Here is a 22,844-nt window from a genome sequence, read left to right on the forward strand (position 1 = left end):
CATTAGGATTTTCAATTCCATTAACGAACAAAACTTTGATTAACGAAAGCCTTACAAGAAACACTTTGTTGTGCGCATCAGATGATCGGCCAGTCCGCCAATACAGTAATTGGTTCTATGTTTACATTCGTTTCCAGTAGAGTAAATATCAAGAAAGTTGTGCTCTTTAATATTTTTGCATTTTTTATATTAAAATTATTGGTCATTCTAATTTAGTTAACATATTGATAATATATACAGTGCAGGGAACAGTTTTTGTGTGCCAATCAGCTGATCGTATCACCCACCAACGCTTCTTAGTTTAACTTTGTTTACAGTGGAGTGAACATAGGGTTTGTTGGTCTCTTGAATATTTTTGCATTTTTACATTAAAATTATTAGTCATTCTGAAATTTAGTTCACATATTGATAATATACAGTGCATAAATTATTATGAAACATGAAAAACGCATTAGAACCAATGCACTCTGTAAAGAATATGGCATGTCATCATCGACTGCCTCTACAATCAGCCGTTTGATATGTAAACAAAGCTGCCGGGAATACGACATCCACACCTCAAAGTAAGATAAAATACAGTATTCTTCTTTTTTATTTATTATTGTACAGTATACTGTTCAGTACAGTACTGTATTTAGTTTATATTTAATGTTTTGTTAATTCTATCACCGGTATACAGTACAGTAAAGCCTTGAATAACGACGTTAATGTGTCCTCCAATATTGCAGTGTAAGGTGCATTGTCTTATCGCGAATCATTAATTACCATCAAAATAAAGCAATAATAATGAGATGCGTTCCCTAGTGTGACCTTTTCATATCTTTTGTGTGGCTTTTTACCCTCTTCCCCCAAAACAATACAATTAATGAAAAGTGCAAACTATATTCCTTAAATAATGTTTCTGAATGCACCGTATACAATATAAATGAATAATAATATGGTCACACAAGAGGAGATGGGACGCCATTGTTTTCATTTGTGTTTACAGCCGGGAGTCCGGGACTATAGTTCTACACGAGAAAATGAAGAAAATAAGACCCTGGTTGTAGCTAAAGTAAATTTAATGTAAAAAATTAATATATATGTTTTAAATAACGTTATTTAATGTTAATAAATGGAACAATCGAAGTAACTAACCACTAATGGTAAAGAAAAAAAAAAGAGATGGATTGGGAACGCCAACATATACGTGAGCATTTAAGGATACTGTGTCATTTATCTTAAGAATATGTACAAAAGATTCATTGTTGTTTATTACCGAATATGTATTTGATTGAATTAATGTTTATATATGCGAAATGAACAATACAAATCATTAATAATACGTAGAATATTAAAACACACGCGAGGAGACAAGACGGCATTGTTTTCGTGAGTGACGACGGATCTACATAAGAAACTGAAGAAAATAAGACCCTGGTTGTAGCTGTAATGAACTTAATTTAAAAAAATTGAATACCTGTATGAATGCTTTAAGTAATGTTATTTAATGTTACTAAATTGAACACTAGGAGTAGCTAACCACTAATGGTAAAGAAATAAAGCGAGACGATTGAGAACGCCAACGCATGTGAAAACATAAGGTCATTTCTCAACATATGAATATGAAAGCAACACTTATTTACTGTTCATATATGTTTTAAATAATATTTACTTATGTAAAACTAAAATTCTATTCACCAATGGCGGTAAAGTCTAAATCATAAGGACACCCAATGAATATTGTGCGAGGTTCTACTCAGATGACGAAGTCATCAGGTTCAACTCAAGCTGAAGCTTTCCATAAAGCTGTTGCTGAAACTGTTACTGTTTAAGCTGCTTATGATGCTGAATTTGACGGTGTAGCTGAAGTTGATGGTTTAGGCCTTCGAATAATAAAGCTGTCAAAAGAATCTTGCACAGCTGCTTTCTTTTCTCATTATACATCTTTATGTAGAGGTCATTTGAGTTTATTTAAATTTTAATGCTTTGTTCTGTTAATGGATCCACTTCAGAAAATATGTTCATTGCCTGCTCCATATAATATCCCCACACCTCTCACCTTTTTCATATTGTTTTAACACGTCTAGTTTCTCGGCTAAGCTTAGACACTTTCTATTAGCTTTTGAAACAACACTACCATCACTTGTTCATGTTGAATAGGGATGCAAAAATGCTGTACGAAACCTGAGAATGTTTTTCTCCTGTTCTTGTTCAGATCCGTGAAAACAAAAGGCCCGCCAAGCTCAGACTGTTGTTTACCACTCATTAGTAAGACAGCTTCTTTGCGCAAGGTGCTCTTCATTTTTTTTTGAAGCAATTTCTTTTTTTTATATAAATACATATCGAGATTTAGTTATTATTTTTATGAAAATGTAATTTTATTATATTTTTATTATATTTTGGTCGTAAATTCGAATGAAATAAGGATGTAAACTGAATTGGGTCCTAAATTATCTAGGGGTTTCAAATACGAAAAGTTGTTGGTCGAACAGTTGTTATCTGAGGCTTTACTGTACTTTGTATGTACTTTTTCTGTGAGTTGGAACCAATTACCCGTTGAAATAATAGATTCAGTTAATGAACGACTCTGTGGAACCAATTGTGTTCGTTAATGGGACCACTGTACCTCTCCAACACAACTATTTTTTTTGTATATATTGAAGTTCAGAGATTGAAAGCTAACTCACTGATTTCTTTATACCCAAAGATACACAATAATCACCATCTTCACACAAACACTTATGAAGGTTCCAAAAGTCATCCTCATGCCAACCTGACTCTCTGATGCGACCCCTTATACGACTACTAACCTGAATCTCAGTGTTAGCAAGGTTGTGGTGGTGGTGTTGATGATGAGTTTGATTGTGTTGGTTGTTTTTGTTATCCTGCTCAGCTTGCACATTCATTCTTGGCAATTGGAGTTGAGGAACTTGTTGCTGTAGAGGAGTGAGGGACATTTGGGGCATGTTGTTATTATTAACCCACCATACACATTCTCCAGCGACGTAGTCCAGACCACCAACTAAGTCATCTGCATAATTTTTGCCTTTGGGGATCACCTGAAATCCCCCCCCCCAACACCATAGTTTTGGGGTGGTTAAAATTCAGGCTGGTTAAGCTCGGGTGGGGGGGGGAACTTCAGGTGATCCGTAAGGTTAAAGTTGTGAGTTGTCTCGGTGTTGATCACAACTACGTCACACACCTAAACCCATTTTCATACAAAGCTCTATGAATGACAACACATGATGAACTTTGCCAAAAAAAAATTAATGTAGACCTTTCTTTCAACATGATCTATTCCCACTACAACTTCAAGTACTGCATTTCAAGCACTGGAGAAATCTTTACTCAGTCAACAGTTTAGTAAAAAATTGTTAGCTGTCTTCATGTATTTTGCTTTCATGAATTTTTATAGGGAACTACATTTCACATACTACTTCTTTTTAACGAATTACATTTTACAAGAAAAAATAAGATATATTTTTGTGGACATAAGGCATAGAATAGATAGACAACGCATCTCTTTTCATGTGAAACAAATAGGCAAGAGAGCACTGAGCATTGACAAATCAAGTAACATGTTCCTAATTCCTTTTCTTAATGTGCTGTAAAATCTCAAATGGGGTCTTTCCTTTAGCTAGAATTATATTTAGTTTGATATATTATTCCTCCTTACTCACTGAGCTAAAAGCAATACCCCATCAAACTGAGGAAGAATAAAACATACAGTACTGGCTTAGTGATACAACATAGAAGAAGTACTTTGTTTACACTGTAGTATTTATAATGTGTGGGCACCTAGGGAGACTTGGAGTATCTAAGTACAGTACAGTATTAACCATAGGTATTTAGCTTTCTTAACCACAAACTAGCAACTAAGGGTTCCTTACTCTTCCACATTACAATTCCTATCATTTGAGTTTCTTGCTGCTGAGTTAAAGGCAATTCATATCCTGTATCAATGGAAAAAATGGACATTAATTCGATGATGATGCTTAGTAGCCACGTAGAGCACTTCAATAGGTGTAAGAGCTGCTAACAAAGCCGTAAGTGGGTAGAGGTTGGTTAATACACTGCCATAATTCTGTGAGAGAGATGATTCAGGAAGTCTGCCCTCAAGATGTTGGAGGAAAGGAGTCTTGCTGATGACTTCCCTTCACAATTCTATAGTTTTCTGGCAGTAATGTTCCTTGTGAGTAAATGAGGCACTCGTGTACACAAATCACCATAACATGTTTTCCTTTCACAGCCACCAATAATCTGTTAGAGGAACCCTCTACAGCGGACATCCTTCAGTAACGAAGGACACAGAGCCTCACACTTAAGCCCGGTAGTCAGTACTCCAACAAGCTGAGCAAAAATGTGTTTATAATAAAGCACTTGAGCAAGCTTGAGCCATTCATTTTTTTTTGCATTAATTTATTTTACCCTTTTTTTCATATCAATTGGCTTACATTTTACCTTCACAGAAATGTATAAGCTGAAATCATCAAAAAAATCTCTGCGATAAATATAGTTAACCAGACGGACAAATTATAGTTCCGACAACAACAAAAATCCAGTACCTGTATATATATTCATGTTTTATACGGACATTACAACAGCTAACACCAAGTCCCCCAATAACACATGCAATAGTTAACTAAAAATTATACCTTTAACCCATTATTAGATTCTACAATACACCCACACAAATTATAGATCTATTGTTAATTAATTAGTCCTCCACCATATATAAAATAAATAGTTAAGCTTAAAATATTTGTTGATACTGACATACATTCTCCGCAACACGTGTCATAACAAGCCGGAAGAAATTAATTGGCGGCAAAATAAGTAGCACACACACACATAAGAGCAGCACATAATATACTCGTCTTCAATACCATTTCTCATAAAATCCTATGAACTCCAAGAATGATGATTATGTGGGTACAGTAATGGTGGTCAAAAATACTTTGTTTTTTTTACCAACACAAACCTTTACCATTAAGGAGCGGAGTGGCCTGAAGGAAGAGGTGGACACACACACACACGGAGTTGTAAAGTAATGAAATAAATTTGCTTAATTACTATACTTTAGGTAACATTTTGGGGTATTTTCTAGTTAAAAAGTAATCCAATTTTTCAATACTTTTACTCCAATACTACTGGAAAAAACAAAAATCGTTACTCATTACCCCAAACAATTGTTTTAAATATCCAATCACACATACAGGAGAAATTTTGAAGCTAACCAATCACAAGAGTTTCTTCACGTCTGGACCAATCAAATGCGTTCTTTCATGTCGTTTCATCTATGTACCCAAGCACTAAAGACCAAAAAATTACCATTCTAATAGTCAATGAAGTTACTATAAACAATGCAAATTTACACTATCAGCAATGCAAGTCACTAGAATGGTAGATCAGTTTGCCCTAAAATGAAATTAATGTTTTGATATTGATGTAATTTGTAGCTTAGTTGACAAATTGTCATCAGTTAAAGGCAAAAAAGAGTACAGTACTTATCCTTCTAGTGCTAGTTTTCTTTATACCCGTGTGCAAGGCGATAGCCATTTGTTACCCTGACTCAGTCGTTTGTTTGGTCTCAAGTGATGCCAAAATGGCAACGGATATACTGTTGGTGGCTGATTTTCCCATGAAGTAATAAAGAGAGATATTACAATAATAAAGTTCTGAATACCTGACAGTCACGAGTTAGGTGGCAGTGGGAGCCGGAACTCGGGAACTTCACAATACAGTAATAACATAAAACCAATTGTTTATTTATATTATTATATACATGATTCTTTACTTAGAAGAGCTCAGCATCTCTTTCTTACTTGAATCTAGTGGGAGAGCTATGAAGACCAGGGAAATGTGGGGTTAAGTATGCACATTGATTGATTTTCAAAATTCTGACCCAAGAAATGGATCAGGCAACCTCCCAAACTGCATTTATAAAAATCAAACCAAGATGTAGAACAGGCAACCCCCAAAAGTTTAACCTAGGAATGCTGCATCAAAGTTACCTTTTTTAGGTCATCATTCTTTTTGAAGAACTTGCATGTACTGTACTATATTTTGCCTCGATTTTTTTGTAAATCAACCTTCTGTTTTAACCTTGTTTTAGGCATTTGCTTTCATTAAATGGTTACTTTGAACATATCAAGTAAACTCTGCAAATAAACATGTGTCATGCCAAGTGTTTTATTTTTAGTGAACTTTTTTTTTATTGCCGATTTATTATAATACAGTATTTGAGACGATTAATAATTTTGCCGTTACTTTTTACTTTCGGTACTTGAGTAATTTATGAATGAGATGCTTTTTTACTTCTACTCGAGTACATTAAATGTTGGATACTTTTGAGTAACATTTTGCCAACGTAACAATACTTTTACTTAAATAACAAAGTCCGGTACTTTTTAAAACTCTGCACGTACCAACTCCTTAACCTCTCCCTCCAGACATTATCCGTGTATTGGTCACTTCTCAAAACCTACAAAAACCTGTTTAAGAGGTGAAAGCAACAACAATATGATACAATATATTTAAAGGCAGATTAACTGAAAGTCAATAAATCATCATCATAAGTTTGTTTTTCTTTTTAAGCAACTGGCAAGAAGCTTGTTGACAAATCAGCACAAGGTATAGCTGTGGAAGAGACTGTGCTGTATAGACTGGACCCCCCCCCCCAACCCCCTCCAGTCATAACTCCCCACGGCCATGACCTCCTCTCCGAGACTTACCGATTCCGTGATATGTTTGATCTGGTTCTGTCGGTTGGAGTTCTGGCTCTCCCTGATCTCCATGGCCTCCTCCAACATGTTGCGGAGGATGCTGGAGGGTTGTGCTCCCCGGATGAACTGGTGTTGTAGGAGCTCAGAGGCTGTTGCTCGCTCCTCGGGATTCTTCACCAGACATCTAGGAAGGAATGATTCTTAAAAGGCTGTTGTGGACAATATGTTGATTAGTATATGAACGTATGGTATTTAAAGTGCTGTGTGTATGTTGATTTAGTCTATGAACGTATGATATTTAAAGTGCTGTGTGTATGTTGATTTAGTCTATGAACGTATGATATTTAAAGTGCTGTGTGAATGTTGATTTAGTCTATGAACGTATGATATTAAAAGTGCTGTGTGTATGTTGATTTAGTCTATGAACGTATGATATTTAAAGTGCTGTGTGTGTTGATTTAGTCTATGAACGTATGATATTTAAAGTGCTGTGTGTATGTTGATTTAGTCTATGAACGTATGATATTAAAAGTGCTGTGTGTATGTTGATTTAGTCTATGAACGTATGATATTAAAAGTGCTGTGTGTGTGTTGATTTAGTCTATGAACGTATGGTATTTAAAGTGCTGTGTGTATGTTGATTAGTGTATGAACGTATGATATTTAAAGTGCTGTGTGTATGTTGATTTAGTCTATGAACGTATGATATTTAAAGTGCTGTGTGTGTGTGTTGATTAGTATATGAACGTATGGTATTTAAAGTGCTGTGTGTATGTTGATTAGTATATGAACGTATGGTATTTAAAGTGCTGTGTGTATGTTGATTTAGTCTATGAACGTATGATATTAAAAGTGCAGTGTGTATGTTGATTAGTATATGAACGTATGGTATTTAAAGTGCTGTGTGTATGTTGATTTAGTCTATGAACGTATGATATTAAAAGTGCTGTGTGTATGTTGATTTAGTCTATGAACGTATGATATTAAAAGTGCTGTGTGTATGTTGATTTAGTCTATGAACGTATGATATTAAAAGTGCTGTGTGTATGTTGATTTAGTCTATGAACGTATGATATTAAAAGTGCTGTGTGTATGTTGATTTAGTCTATGAACGTATGATATTAAAAGTGCTGTGTGTATGTTGATTTAGTCTATAAACGTATGATATTAAAAGTGCTGTGTGTATGTTGATTTAGTCTATGAACGTATGATATTTAAAGTGCTGTGTGTATGTTGATTTAGTCTATGAACGTATGATATTTAAAGTGCTGTGTGTGTGTTGATTTAGTCTATGAACGTATGATATTAAAAGTGCTGTGTGTATGTTGATTTAGTCTATGAACGTATGATATTAAAAGTGCTGTGTGTATGTTGATTTAGTCTATGAACGTATGATATTAAAAGTGCTGTGTGTGTGTTGATTTAGTCTATGAACGTATGGTATTTAAAGTGCTGTGTGTATGTTGATTAGTGTATGAACGTATGATATTTAAAGTGCTGTGTGTATGTTGATTTAGTCTATGAACGTATGATATTTAAAGTGCTGTGTGTGTGTGTTGATTAGTATATGAACGTATGGTATTTAAAGTGCTGTGTGTATGTTGATTAGTATATGAACGTATGGTATTTAAAGTGCTGTGTGTATGTTGATATTAGTCTATGAACGTATGGTATTTAAAGTGCTGTGTGTATGTTGATTTAGTCTATGAACGTATGATATTAAAAGTGCTGTGTGTATGTTGATTTAGTCTAAGAACGTATGATATTAAAAGTGCTGTGTGTATGTTCATTAGTATATGAACGTATGATATTTAAAGTGCTGTGTGTATGTTGATTTAGTCTATGAACGTATGATATTAAAAGTGCTGTGTGTATGTTGATTTAGTCTATGAACGTATGATATTAAAAGTGCTGTGTGTGTGTTGATTTAGTCTATGAACGTATGATATTAAAAGTGCTGTGTGTATGTTGATTTAGTCTATGAACGTATGATATTTAAAGTGCTGTGTGTATGTTGATTTAGTCTATGAACGTATGATATTTAAAGTGCTGTGTGTATGTTGATTTAGTCTATGAACGTATGGTATTAAAAGTGCTGTGTGTACGTTGATTTAGTCTATGAACGTATGATATTTAAAGTGCTGTGTGTATGTTGATTTAGTCTATGAACGTATGATATTTAAAGTGCTGTGTGTATGTTGATTTAGTCTATGAACGTATGGTATTAAAAGTGCTGTGTGTATGTTGATTTAGTCTATGAGCATTATGATATTAAAAGTGCTGTGTGTATGTTGATTTAGTCTATGAGCGTATGATATTTAAAAGTGCTGTGTGTATGTTGATTAGTCTATGAGCGTATGATATTTAAAGTGCTGTGTGTGTGTATGTTGATTTAGTCTATGAGCGTATGATATTTAAAGTGCTGTGTGTATGTTGATTTAGTCTATGAGGTATGATATTTAAAGTGCTGTGTGTATGTTGATTAGTGTATGAATGTATGATATTGGTGGTGTGAGGTGATGATGGCAGTGGTGGTGATGTGATGATGATGGTGGTGGTGGTGATGATGACAGGGGTGGTAGTGGTGATGACAGGGGTGGTAGTGGTGATGACAGGGTTGTGGTGGTGGGTGATGTGAGGTGGTGGTGGTGATGAGGTGGTGGTGGTGGTGGTGAGTGCCAGGGGTGGTGGTGGTGATGCTAGGGTGGTGGTGGTGATGCCAGGGGTGGTGGTGATGGTGATGACAGGGTGGTGGTGGTGATGATGCCAGGGGTGGGTGGTGGTAGTGGTGATGACAGGGTGATGGTGGTGGTGGTGATGCCAGGGGTGGTGGTGGTGGTGGTGATGACAGGGGTGATGCCAGGGGTGGTGGTGGTGGTGATGACAGGGGTGTTGGTGGTGGTGATGCCAGGGTTGGTGGTGGTGGTGATGCCAGGGGTGATGGTGGGAGTGGTGATGACAGGGGTGATGGTGGGAGTTGGTGATGACAGGGGGTGATGGTGGTGGTGGTGATGCCAGGGTGGTGGTGGTGGTGATGACAGGGGTGATGCCAGGTGGTGGTGGTGTGGTGATGACAGGGGTGATGGTGGTGGGTGGTGATGACAGGGGTGGTGGTGAGTGGTGATGACAGGGTGGTGGTGGTGGTGATGACAGGGGTGGTGGTGGTGGTGGTGGTGATGCCAGGGGGTGGGTGGTGGTGATGACAGGGGTGATGGTGGTGGTGATGGGGTGGTGGTGGTGAGTGGTGATGACCCAGGGTTGGTGGTGGTGTCTTGGGGGTGGTGGTGGTGGGTGATGCCAGGGGTGGTGGTGGTGGTGGTCTGGGGTGGTGGTGGTGGTGATGCCAGGGTGGTGGTGGTGGTGATGCCAGGGGTGGTGGTGGTGGTGATGCCAGGGGTGGTGGTGGTGTGATGCCAGGGGTGGTGGTGGTGGTGGTGATGCCAGGGGTGGTGGTGGTGGGTGGTGAGTGGGGTGGTGGTGGTGGTGGTGATGCCAGGGGTGTGGTGGTGGGGTGGTGGTGATGCCAGGGTGGTGGTGATGCCAGGGTGGTTGGTGGTGGTGGTGCCAGAGTTGGTGGTGGTGGTGGCAGGGTTGTGGTGGTGGTGGTGCCAGGGGTGGTTGGTGGTGGTGATGTAGAGGTGGTGGTGGTGGTGATGCAGGGTTGGTGGTAGTGGTGATAACAGGGTTGGTGGTGGTGATGCCAGGGGTGGTGGTGGTGGGATGCCAGGGGTGGTGGTGGTGGTGATGCCAGGTGGTGGTGGTGGTGGTGATGCCGGGGTGGTGGTGGTGGTGATGCCAGGGGTGGTGGTGGTGGTGATGCCAGGGGTGGTGGTGGTGGTGATGCCAGGGTTGGTGGTGGTGGTGATGCCAGGGTGGTGGGTGGGTGGGTGGTGGTGTGAGGGTTGGTGGTGTGGTGTGGGGGTGGTGGTGTGGTGATGGCCAGGGTTGGTGGTGGTGGTGATGCCAGGGGTGTGGTGTGGGTGGTGGTGGTGGTGATGCCAGTGGTGGTGGTGGTCTTGGGGGTGGTGGTGGTGGTGATGCCGGGTGGTGGTGGTGGTGGTGCCAGGGTTGTGGTGGTGGTGATGCCAGGGGTGGTGGTGGTGGTGATGACAGGGGTGGTGGTGGTGGTGATGACAGGGTGGTGGTGGTGGTGATGCCAGGGGTTGGTGGTGGTGGTGATGACAGGGTTGGTGGTGGTGGTGAGCAGGGGTTGGTGGTGGTGGTGATGCCAGGGGTGGTGGTGGTGGTGATGCCAGGGTTGGTGGTGGTGGTGATGCCAGGGTGGTGGTGGTGGTCTGGGGTGGTGGTGGTGGTGGTGATGCCAGGGGTGGTGGTGGTGGTGATGCCAGGGGTGGTGGTGGTGGTGATGCCAGGGTGGTGGTGGTGGTGATGCCAGGGTGGTGGTGGTGGGTGATGCCAGGGTGGTGGTGGTGGTGATGCCAGGTGGTGTGGTGATGACAGGGTGGTGGTGGTGGTGATGGTGGTGGTGATGACAGGGTTGGTGGTGGTGGTGATGACAGGGGGTGGTGGTGGTGGTGATGACAGGGTGGTGGTGACAATGAAGATGATGGTTATGACAATGAAAACAATGACCAATGCAATCAACTTGACATTTCACTGAGGAGGAAGGAGGAAGGAAGAAGGAGGAAGGAAGAAGAGGAGGAAGGAAGAAAGGAGGAAGGAAGAAGGAGGAAGGAAGAAGGAGGAAGGAAGGAAGGAAAGAAGGGGGAAGGGAAGGAGGAGGAAGGAAGAAGAGGAAGGGAAGGAAGGAGGGAGGAAGGAAGAAGGAAGGGGGGAAGGAAGGAGGAGGAAGGAAGAAGGAAGGAGGAAGGAGGAAGGAGGAAGGAAGGAAGAAGGAAGAAGGAAGGAGGAAGGAGGAAAAGGAAGGAGGAGGAAGGAGGAGGAGGAAGGAGGAGGAAGGAAGAAAGGAAGAAGGAAGAAGGAAGAAGAAGGAGGGGGAAGGAAGGAGGAAGGAAGGAGGAAGGAAGAAGGAAGAAGGAGGAAGGAAGAAGAGGGGAAGGAAGAAGGGGGAAGGAAGGAGGAAGGAAGGAGGAGGAAGAAGGGGAGGGGAAGGAAGAGGGAGGAAGGGAAGAAAGAGGAAGGAAGGAAGGAAGGAAGGAAGGAGGAGGAGGAGGAGGAGGAGGAGGAGGAGGAGGAGGAGGAGGAGGGAAGAAGAAGAAGGAAGGAGGAAGGAAGAAGAGGAAGAAAGGAGGGAAGGAGAAAGAAGAGGAAGGAGGAAGGAAGAAGGAAGAAGAGGAAGGAGGAAGGAAGAAGGAAGAAAGAAGGAAGGAGGAAGGAAGAAGAGGAGGGGGAAGGGAAGAAGGAGGAAGGAAGAGGAGGAAGGAAGGAGGGAAGAAGGAGGGAAGGAAGGAGAAGGGGAGGAAGGGAAGGAAGAAGAGGACCCCTGGAACTGGTCAGGTTCTCGGAATGATGGTGGGGGTTTGGTCGGGATCATGAAGATGGGCGCGCATGGGTGGATGTCTCTGTGGGGAACCTCATGCTGTTATACCTGCAGGACGGAGAACTTGCAACATCAAGGTCGTGGAATGCATCCTGCGCTCCCTAATATCGGTCTGTCTCCAAATTTGTGTCTCAAAAAGTCCATTTTTCCATACATCCTCACATCTTCATAAGCATCCCCAATTGTCATGTTTATCGCTTTTTATGTTTATTTGAGAAAAAAATAATTGCAATACATTATGTTATTCTAATGTAGGTTAGAAATAAAGAAAAATACAGTACAGTGGTCCCTCGGCTACTTAAAAGTTCGATTAATAAAATTTTGGTTAACAAATTAGCTCCCATTAGAATTTTCAGTTCGATTAATGAAGAAAAAAACTTTGATAAACGAAATCCTTACGACAAACCGCCTTTGTTTTGCGCATCAGCTGATCGGCCAGTCCGCCAATACAGTAATCGGTACTATGTTTACATTCGTTTCAGTGGAGTAAATATCAAGAAGGTCGTCTTCTTGAATATTTTTGCATTTATTATATTAAGATTATTAGTCATTTAAAATTTAGTTAACATATTGATAATTGTATGTGTATTATATATGTTGTATGTATACCATGTATGTACCCTACTTATATACATTACTTCTCTTCAGTAGCGTGTGGCAATGCCCCGTTTCATGTCACCAACTTAGATAATGTGCCTGGCGACATCTGGAAGCTGCTAATGTACCACTTACCACATGTCGCCTGAGAGGTCAGAGAGTCAGTTGACCCATATAGGAGTGTAGGGACTACCTGTGCTTGTAAGCGCACCCTTGTATATTTCCGTTGAATAGAACCTACAGAACTCTGCAGGTGTTTCTGTTAGCTCCTGTAGTTAGAACAAGTACCCCAACACCTCAATATATAATATATGCAATACAGGGAACTAGTTTTTTGTGTGCCCATCAGCCGCCTGACTCACCCACCAAAGCATCTGTTTAACTTTGTTTACGTGGAGGAAACATGGTGTTTGTCGCTCTCTTGAATACAGAGTATTTTTATGTTTTTACATTAAATTCTTGGTCATTCTGAAATTTAGTTAACATATTGATAATATATAGTGCAGTGCAGTGTTGATTTAAATAAAATAATCTTTAATTACAGCGAGTGAACTTAAAATTATATTGGTGAAATTACTGCATCAAGCATGGGTGAGAAAGATGATTCCCTCAGTGTTCCTCTCAAAAAGGAAGGATTTTCATGTAAGAGAATCTGTCAGTACAGAGGTTCCTGACATTATTATGGAAGGTGACTCACCTTCAAGCATTAATTGTTTCTCTTCTCCTTCTCCTCCTCCACCCCATTTCTAATTCCATCATCATCATCAACCAGCAACATTCTACATACACACCTCAAAGTAAGTGTACTGTACTGCATTTTGTTATACTTTGTATGTACTTATCTGTGAGTTGGAACCACTACCCAATATCCCATTGAAATAGATTCGGTTATGACGACTCTGTGGAACGAATAGTGTTCATCAACCGAAAGTTGCTGTATATATAAAACTATAACATAAGAAAAATATAGATCATTGGTGTGTATGTATGGGAAGAGAACATATGTATTGAGACGAGACGTAACAGCATCGCCGACTGCAAGCCAGCGACAAGGCACGCTCCTTCCCAATGTGACATCACAACATAGAGCACAGCGTGGCTGCAGCCCACAGTATGGATGGGTTGAGTGTGGGAAGGAGCTGAGTATATTCTGTACATAAAATATTTACTACTATACCTTATGACATACTATGTATCAATTTTATTGTTTATTATAATTTTGATCATTGTGATGTATGCAATTTGAAATTTGTTCAATTAGAGCCAACCTTGTTACAGTACTCACTAAATCATTTAACTCAAAACCACAATAGTGTGGAATAAAGTGTTAAAGTGCAGTCCAATAAATATGGCAGTAGTGTAAGTTTGAAACAATAAAGATTTATGTTTTATTGTATTCAGTTTTTAGCAAATGATCAGCAAATTTTCAAGTTTTTCATGTTTATTCCACACATCTGTGACTTTCAGAAATATGGCCCGGTGGGATGCCAATAAGCACAAATATGTGAGTTAGCCTGTACTGTATATCACTAAATAGATTATAGTCTTCCCTAATATATCACTAAAATATATAGTATCTAATACAGTATAGCACTAAATATATTGTCTTCCTGCTACCAACAGTAATATCTCTGTTAGCTGGAATCCATCAAACCCAGAACTCTCCAATAACCAAAATTGAAATTTTCTCGGAAAATCATTCCCAAAACTTGGATTTTCTGGAAAATTCCAGCTTTTGAACAAATTTCGAGGCACATTTTCCAGAAAATTATCAAAGATTTTCCCGATACCTAGAAATTCGGGATGGGAAATATTTTCCAGTTTAGAGATGACATAATGGGCAATTTCTGGAACTTCCGAGAACATTTTCCGTTACCGGAAAATTTGGGGAGCGAGGATTTTTCCGGCCGAGAGAGTCGTCTCATTCCGAAATCTCTCATTCCCAGAAATGCCCTGCAAATGTTCTGGCTACGGAGATATCTCTATAATCGTAAATAGATAACAGAGTCTTCCTCCTAAATATAACACAGGTTAACAGAACCATCTACACACAGCAAACAGAAGTAACAAATGAACCTGTCAATTTAGCCACTTGTTATAAAAATATCATGAATCACTAATCCAAGAGAAAGGTAGAGAGCCATTCAGTATATTATGTACCATATACCGTAAGCTGTGGTCAAGCAAGAACAAGTGGATATCTGAAATTATCCGTGCCAGGTTTACCCATCATTTAAATCATCCAATAAATAAATCCCCCACCTTACTTCACAACACTGGGAGAGGATTTGTTAATACAAAAAGAGGATTTGCAGTAATCCTGTCTATATAATCTCAAGGAAGATTTAATAATACTAACAGATATATAGTTAAGGTCAACACAAAACGGAGAAGTTTAAACTCATTATAAATACTAGGATTAAATATACTAGTTTGTCTTCAATGAAAATATCCTGAAAGGCTAATTCTGGTACATGATAATTATTCTAATCTCTCAATTGCACTTCACACTTACCAAATGTCTCACTGTAACATACTTTCCCTACCTTCTCATTGTCACCACCTAAGCCCATATATCAGCTACACAGTCGTAACCTATTTCCTGAATCACTTCTGGCCATCCAAAAGGAGTTCCTATCACAGTGTTTCTTTTGGCCATTGTGTCCTGTAAAGGTGCAAAATATTAAACAAATAACTCATCTTAAAACAAACAATTCAGAGGCTACCCTGAACATAATTTTTAAAGCATAAACATATAGGACAATTTTTCCTACTCTTCAATGACCATGCACACCCAGTTTAGCAACACACCCATGGGGCAGTCATTCCATATCTGCCGCTACCAGTCAGAAAGCTAGTTAACAAAGGTAGAGTATGGTGGCAACATCCTCGAAGTGTAACTGACATAGCACAAGTGAATGGTCTTGGCCAACACCTCACTGCAACATTCCATAGCTTTGCCAACACCAACATGATTTATTAGACAGTTGAATATAACTCATTCGGACAGGTGGGAGTCTGGTAGCCAAGGTTAACACAAGAGGAGTTGGAGGGTTTTACCCGATACCTGTTTACGAAGTTCACAGTCTTCCTCCTAAGACTTTAACCTCTTGTGTATGGGTCCTCCTCCGAGCTGAATACTGTATAATCGTAATTAAAATAATATCAAAGTGGCATCCCATAGAGAGAAGAGGTTAAGGTCAAAACACGTATCGATGTAAGATCTCAACGCCCACTTTTCAGTCACAGAATTTTGCAAAGATAAAAAATAATTCTAATAAAAAATATAATATATTAAAGAAAGAAGAAAAGAAGTTTGAAACACTGATGCATTACATTTCTGGTGTGATAAAAGAATAATGTTAGTAAAGTAAATTTTTTTCTAAACATTCTAAAAATAAACTGCTATACAATCCTTACATGGAGAGTGTAGAAACATCAAGGACAAATCATAAAAACAGTCCATTAATACACAGCTAATATACAACCCAGTTTATATCAAGTTACTGTACTGTATATATGGTGGGAGGTGAGGGCAAGTGACCATCACTGCTTCTAGATAACTTATGAGGGTTAAAATATCAACTTAATAATGTACTGTACATGTCTTGTGATAACACAAGTAACCTCATCATAGTGTCACTTCAGTCCTCAGTTTCTCTATGTAATTTGTAACTAAAGAATATTTCATTAATATTAGAGAAGTGAATTTTTCAATAATTATCGACCACAAGGAAAGAAAAATAATCAGCTCAAATATATACAAATACACAATATAAGCACAAAAGTTAAATAAATTAAAAATGTATAAAGTCAAACAATATAAAAAAAAAATTAGTAAACAAATGACAACTACAGCATATATTTACCGACAGTTGACCTGCCACTCCAAAGTCGGCTAATTTGGCATGACCTTGAGTGTTGAGTAAGATATTTCCGGCTTTAATATCCCGGTGAATTTTCCGTCTAAGGTGGAGGTACTTCTAGACCACGCAAGGTGTCGTATATTACAGTCGCTATTTCTCTTCAGTGAGTGTCTTCTTCCTCAGAGCCTCATGATGTCAGATACTGAACCAGCACCACAGTACTCCATTACGATCTGAAATAATAGGATACTTATCAATACCTATGGTTGTAATGTAAATGCAGTCCAGATGATTAAACCCCTATTGCTAACCCAACAAAACCTAACCTAACCTAATACAGTACAACCAAACAAGACCAACACAACCGTAACTTAACACAACCTAACCTAACCTAATCTACCTTAACCTCTAGCTTCCTTGAGAGCCGATCCATGGCAGTTGTTGTCGAGGATCAATCTCGCTCTTCTCTACCAATAATGGTGTCCCACAGGTTCTGTTTCACCTACTCTCTTCCTTCTTTTTATCAATGATTTACTTCACACTACAACCAATTCTTCCATCCTTACATGGATGATTCTACTCTTTACTCTTCTTCACATTTTTCCTTCCTCCCAAATCTCAAACTAGATCTGTTTCTAGAGCTGATATCATTACATCTATCAATGCGGATCTGTGCAGCATCTCTGAACGGGAGGTACAAACTTGGTTAAATTAAATAGTAATAAAACTCAGTATTTACCAATTACACTTTCTAAATTAGATGATCTCCCACCACCATATTTCAGGACGCCATCATTCTGCCAAATCCCGGAAATAAATATGCTAGGTCACCATTTCTCCAATATGTCCTGGAAATCACACAACCTTAATATAGCAGCTGCCTCCCCGAAAGTTGGGAATGCTGTACAGATGTCGCAGTTTACTCCTGAGCAGTTGCTCCAAGTATATAAGGGATTCATTCGTCCTAACTTGGGTACTGCTCTCATATCTGGGGTGGCTCTTCTTCTGTCCAACTGTTAGATAGGTGGAATCAAAGGCATTTCGTCTTATTAACTCTCCTTTAGTCGACAATCTCTTCCTTCTCTTCACCACAATGTTGCTTCACTCTCTCTCACAGGTACTTAACGAGCAATGCCGTGGATTTGGCATCCTGTGTACCGCCGCAAGGCCGTGGCTCGGAACACACGTCTTGCCCAGGTGTGCCCACCATTCTCTGTGGATGTCGGTCATACTAGAATAACCCGTTATAGTGTATCCTTCCTAATCACACAGCCAAACTGTGGAATGCTCTGCCTTCTTCTGTGTTTCCATACTTATACAATCTGTCTCACTATAAGCTGGTTTTCCAGCATCTTCGTGGTAGATTAACACAATATAACCTTTTTCTTCGCTATTTTTAATTTCTTTCTTTATTTTTGCCCCAGGCTCTATTGTGGGTCATCTGATCTGTGCTCCAAGCCGGCTAATTCCCGTATAAAAAACCACACAATGTAGATTTAAATTACAAACAAGTCCCAACAGCTAACACCCACCAATCAAGGCCACCTACAGCTACACCCACCAAAAATGGCCACCTACAGCTAACACCCACCAATCAGGCCACCTACAGCCAACACCCACCAAAATGGCCACCTACAGCTAACACCCACCAATCAGGGCCACCTACTGCTAACACCCACCAATCAGGGCCACCCACTCACCCCACCAAAAAATGGCCACCTGCCAGCTAACACCCACCAATCAGGGCCACCTACAGCTAACACCCACCAATCAGGGCCACCTACAGCCAACACCCACCAAAATGGCCACCTACAGCTAACACCCACCAAAAATGGCCACCTACAGCTAACACCCACCAATCATGGCCACCTACAGCTAGCACCCACCAATCATGGCCACCTACAGCTAACACCCACCAATCAGGGACACCTCAGCTAACACCACCAATCAGGGACACCTACAGCAAACACCCACCAATCAGGACCACCTACAGCTAACACCCACCAATCAGGCCCACCTACAGCTAACACCCACCAATCAGGGCCACCTACAGCTAACACCCACCAATCAGGCCCACCTACAGCTAACACCCACCAATCAGGCCCACCTACAGCTAACACCCACCAATCAGGCCCACCTACAGCTAACACCCACCAATCAGGGACACCCAGCTAACACCCACCAATCAGGGCCACCTACAGCTAACACCCACCAATCAGGGCCACCTACAGCTAACACCCACCAATCAGGGACACCTACAGCTAACACCCACCAATCAGGGACACCCACAGCTAACACCCACCAATCAGGCCACCTACAGCTAACACCCACCAATCAGGGACACCTACAGCTAACACCCACCAATCAGGGACACCTACAGCCACACCACCAATCAGGACACCTACAGCTAACACCCACCAATCAGGCCCACCTACAGCTAACACCCACCAATCAGGGCCACCTACAGCTAACACCCACCAATCAAGCCCACCTACAGCTAACACCCACCAATCAGGACCTACAGCTAACACCCACCAATCAGGCCCACCTACAGCCAACACCCACCAATCAGGCCCACCTACAGCCAACACCCACCAATCAGGGACACCTACAGTAACACCCACCAATCATGGCCACCATAAGCTAACACCCACCAATCAGGACACCTACAGCTAACACCCACCAAACAGGGACACCTACAGCTAACACCCACCAATCAGGGACACCTACAGCTAACACCCACCAAACAGGACACCACAGCTAACACCCACCAATCAGGACACCTACAGCTAACACCCACCAAACAGGGACACTTATAGCACACCACCAATCAGGGCCACCTACAGCTAACACCCACCAATCAGGGCCACCTACAGCTAACACCCACCAATCAGACACCTACAGTAACACCCACCAATCAGGGCCACCCACAGCTAACACCCACCAATCAGGGCCACCTACAGCTAACACCCACCAATCAGGGACATCTACAGCCAACACCCACCAATCAGGACCAAGGTTATAGAAACTACCCATAAGTCAGAATCCTTGAAGTAGGAGCCGTAGTATTTGACAACATGATGGAGTCACACTGCTGCATGATGGAAATTTCTTAATTATCTCCTGAAGGTCAGTGTCAATAGGCACTGCTTGATGGCCAGCACCTGCCCTGACTCTTGTGGAGTGCCTTATACGCCGCCATAGGACCTGCAACCAAAACAAGGGTATATTAGAATATAACCAAAACAAGGGTATAAGATAATGGACCAAAACAATGGTATATCAGATTATGAAACATTATATATAGTATACTAATACCTATATACTGTACAGCGACCATCTAAGTTACAGTATATATGATTATGAAACATTGTAATAACAGTGTAAAATAATAATAATAATAAACGGTTTATTGAAAAGTTTGCAGCTCGAAGGCTGAAAATATACATTGACATAAATGACTTATTACATACATTGGTGGTTTAACAAAAGCCTTCATTAGAGAAAGGTAAAGGAACATATACAGTGAACATACAGATTAATGTTTACACACGTAGATCATGTAAGCTGAGGTGTTGAACAGCAGTGTAGTAACTCCCCACAAATGGTGTTATGAGGGGCATCGTGTGGAGTACTAGTTCCTCACAGGTGGTGTTATGAGGGCCTGATGGTGTAGTAATTCTCTCACAGGTGTTATGAGGGGCCTGATGTGGTGTAGTAATTCTCACAGATGGTGTTATGAGGGGCCTGATGGTGTAGTAATTCCCTCACAGATGGTGTTATGAGAGGCCTGATGGTGTACTAGTTCCCCACAGATGGTGTTGAGAGGCCTGATGGTGTACTAGTTCCCCCAGGTGGTGTTATGAGGGCCTGATGTGGTGTAGTAATTTCACAGATGGTGTATGAGGGGCCTGATGTGGTGTAGTAGTTCCTCACAGATGGTGTTATGAGGGGCCTGATGTGGTGTAGTAATTCCTCACAGATGGTGTTATGAGGGACCTGATGTGGTGTAGTAATCCTTCACAGATGGTGTTATGAGGGGCTTGATGTGGTGTGGAATTCCTTCACAGATGGTGTATGAGGGGCCTGATGTGGTGTAGGAATTCCTCACAGATGGTGTTATGAGGGGCCTGATGATGTAGTAGTTCCCTCACAGATGGTGTATGAGGGGCCTGATGTGGTGTAGTAGTTCCCTCACAGATGGTGTTATGAGAGGCCTGATGATGTAGTAGTTCCTCACAGATGGTGTATGAGGGGCCTGATGTGGTGTAGTAATTCCCTTCCACAGATGGTGTATGAGGGGCCTGATGTGGTGTAGAATTCCCTCACAGATGGTGTTATGAGGGGCCTGATGTGGTGTAGTAGTTCCCACAGATGGTGTTAGTGAGAGGCCTGATGGTGTACTGTTCCTCACAGGTGGTGTTATGAGGGGCCTGATGTGGTGTAGTAATTCCTCACAGATGGTGTATGAGGGGCCTGATGGTGTAGTAATCTTCACAGATGGTGTTATGAGGGGCCTGATGTGGTGTAGTAATCCCTCACAGATGGTGTTATGAGGACCTGATGTGGTGTAGTAATTCCTTCACAGATGGTGTTATGAGGGGCCTGATGTGGTGTAGTAATTCCCTCACAGATGGTGTTATGAGGGACCTGATGTGGTGTAGTAATTCCCACAGATGGTGTTATGAGGGACCTGATGTGGTGTAGTAATTCCTTCACAGATGGTGTTATGAGGGGCCTGATGTGGTGTAGTAAGTTCCTCACAGATGGTGATGAGGGGCCTGATGTGGTGTAGTACCCTCACAGATGGTGTTATGAGGACCTGGTGTAGTAATTCCCTCACAGATGGTGTATGAGGGCCTGATGTGGTGTAGTAATTCCCTCACAGATGGTGTTATGAGGGCCTGATGTGTGTAGTAGTTCCTCACAGATGGTGTTATGAGGGGCCTGATGTGGTGTAGTAATTCCTCACAGATGGTGTTATGAGAGGCCTGATGTGGTGTAGTAATTCCTCACAGATGGTGTTATGAGGGGCCTGATGTGTGTAGTAGTTCCCCACAGATGGTGTTATGAGAGGCCTGATGGTGTACTAATTCCTCACAGGTGGTGTTATGAGGGGCCTGATGTGGTGTAGTAATTCCTTCACAGATGGTGTATGAGGGGCCTGATGTGGTGGTGGCCCTCACAGATGGTGTTATGAGGGACCTGATGTGGTGTAGTAATTCCTCACAGATGGTGTTATGAGGGGCCTGATGTGGTGTAGTAATTCCTCACAGATGGTGTTATGAGGGGCCTGATCTGGTGTAGTAATTCCCTCACAGATGGTGTTATGAGGGGCCTGATGGTGTAGTAGTTCCTCACAGAGTGGTGTTATGAGGGCCTGATGTGGTGTAGTAATTCCTTCACAGATGGTGTATGAGGGGCCTGATGTGGTGTAGTAATTCCTCACAGATGGTGTTATGAGGGACCTGATGTGGTGTAGTAATTCCTCACACAGATGGTGTATGAGGGGCCTGATGTGGGTAGTAATTCCCACAGATGGTGTATGAGGGCCTGATGTGGTGTAGTACCCCTCACAGATGGTGTTATGAGGGGCCTGATGTGGTGTAGTAATTCTCACAGATGGTATGAGGGCCTGATGTGGTGTAGTAATTCCTCACAGATGGTGTTATGAGAGGGCCTGATGGTGTAGTAGTTCCCCACAGATGGTGTTATGAGGGGCCTGATGTGGTGTGTAATTCTCACAGATGGTATGAGGGCCTGATGTGGTGTAGTAATTCCTCACAGATGGTGTATGAGGGGCCTGATGTGGTGTAGTAATTCCTCACAGATGGTGTTATGAGAGGCCTGATGATGTAGTAATTCCTCACAGATGGTGTATGAGGGGCCTGATGTGGTGTAGTAATTCCTTCACAGATGGTGTTATGAGGGGCCTGATGTGGTGTGGTAATTCCCCACAGATGGTGTTATGAGGGCCTGATGTGGTGTAGTAATTCCTCACAGATGGTGTGTGAGGGGCCTGATGTGGTAGTAATTTCACAGATGGTGTATGGAGTCTGATGTGGTAGTAATTCCCTCACAGATGGTGTTATGAGGAATCACATGATGCTGTAGCAACTCTGCCTACTACGTGGTGTCGCATCATGGGACACCACGTGGTCTGTCGTCACTCACTGCGACTCTCAACATGGGTTTACAAAGGAAAATCTTGTC

General features: G+C 41.4%; 1 protein-coding gene across 1 annotated transcript in view; it reads right to left on the bottom strand.

Moving 5' to 3' along the window:
- Window positions 1-22,844, bottom strand: part of LOC121869500 (serine/threonine-protein kinase 3-like) — a gene marked incomplete at its 3' end in the record, with an annotated part of 50,571 nt that overhangs the window by 12,940 nt on the left and 14,787 nt on the right. The window contains 12 exon segments of the mRNA XM_042370855.1: window positions 2,793-2,918; window positions 6,717-6,895; window positions 12,090-12,231; window positions 15,326-15,430; window positions 16,635-16,745; window positions 16,747-16,790; window positions 16,793-16,814; window positions 16,817-16,864; window positions 19,664-19,710; window positions 19,713-19,745; window positions 19,748-19,777; window positions 19,780-19,818. Of these exon segments, the coding sequence (XP_042226789.1) occupies window positions 2,793-2,918; window positions 6,717-6,895; window positions 12,090-12,231; window positions 15,326-15,430; window positions 16,635-16,745; window positions 16,747-16,790; window positions 16,793-16,814; window positions 16,817-16,864; window positions 19,664-19,710; window positions 19,713-19,745; window positions 19,748-19,777; window positions 19,780-19,818 (926 nt within the window).

This window comes from Homarus americanus, unplaced genomic scaffold (genome assembly GCF_018991925.1).
Source record: "Homarus americanus isolate GMGI-L3 unplaced genomic scaffold, GMGI_Hamer_2.0 scaffold23578, whole genome shotgun sequence".
NCBI lineage: Eukaryota > Metazoa > Arthropoda > Malacostraca > Decapoda > Nephropidae > Homarus > Homarus americanus.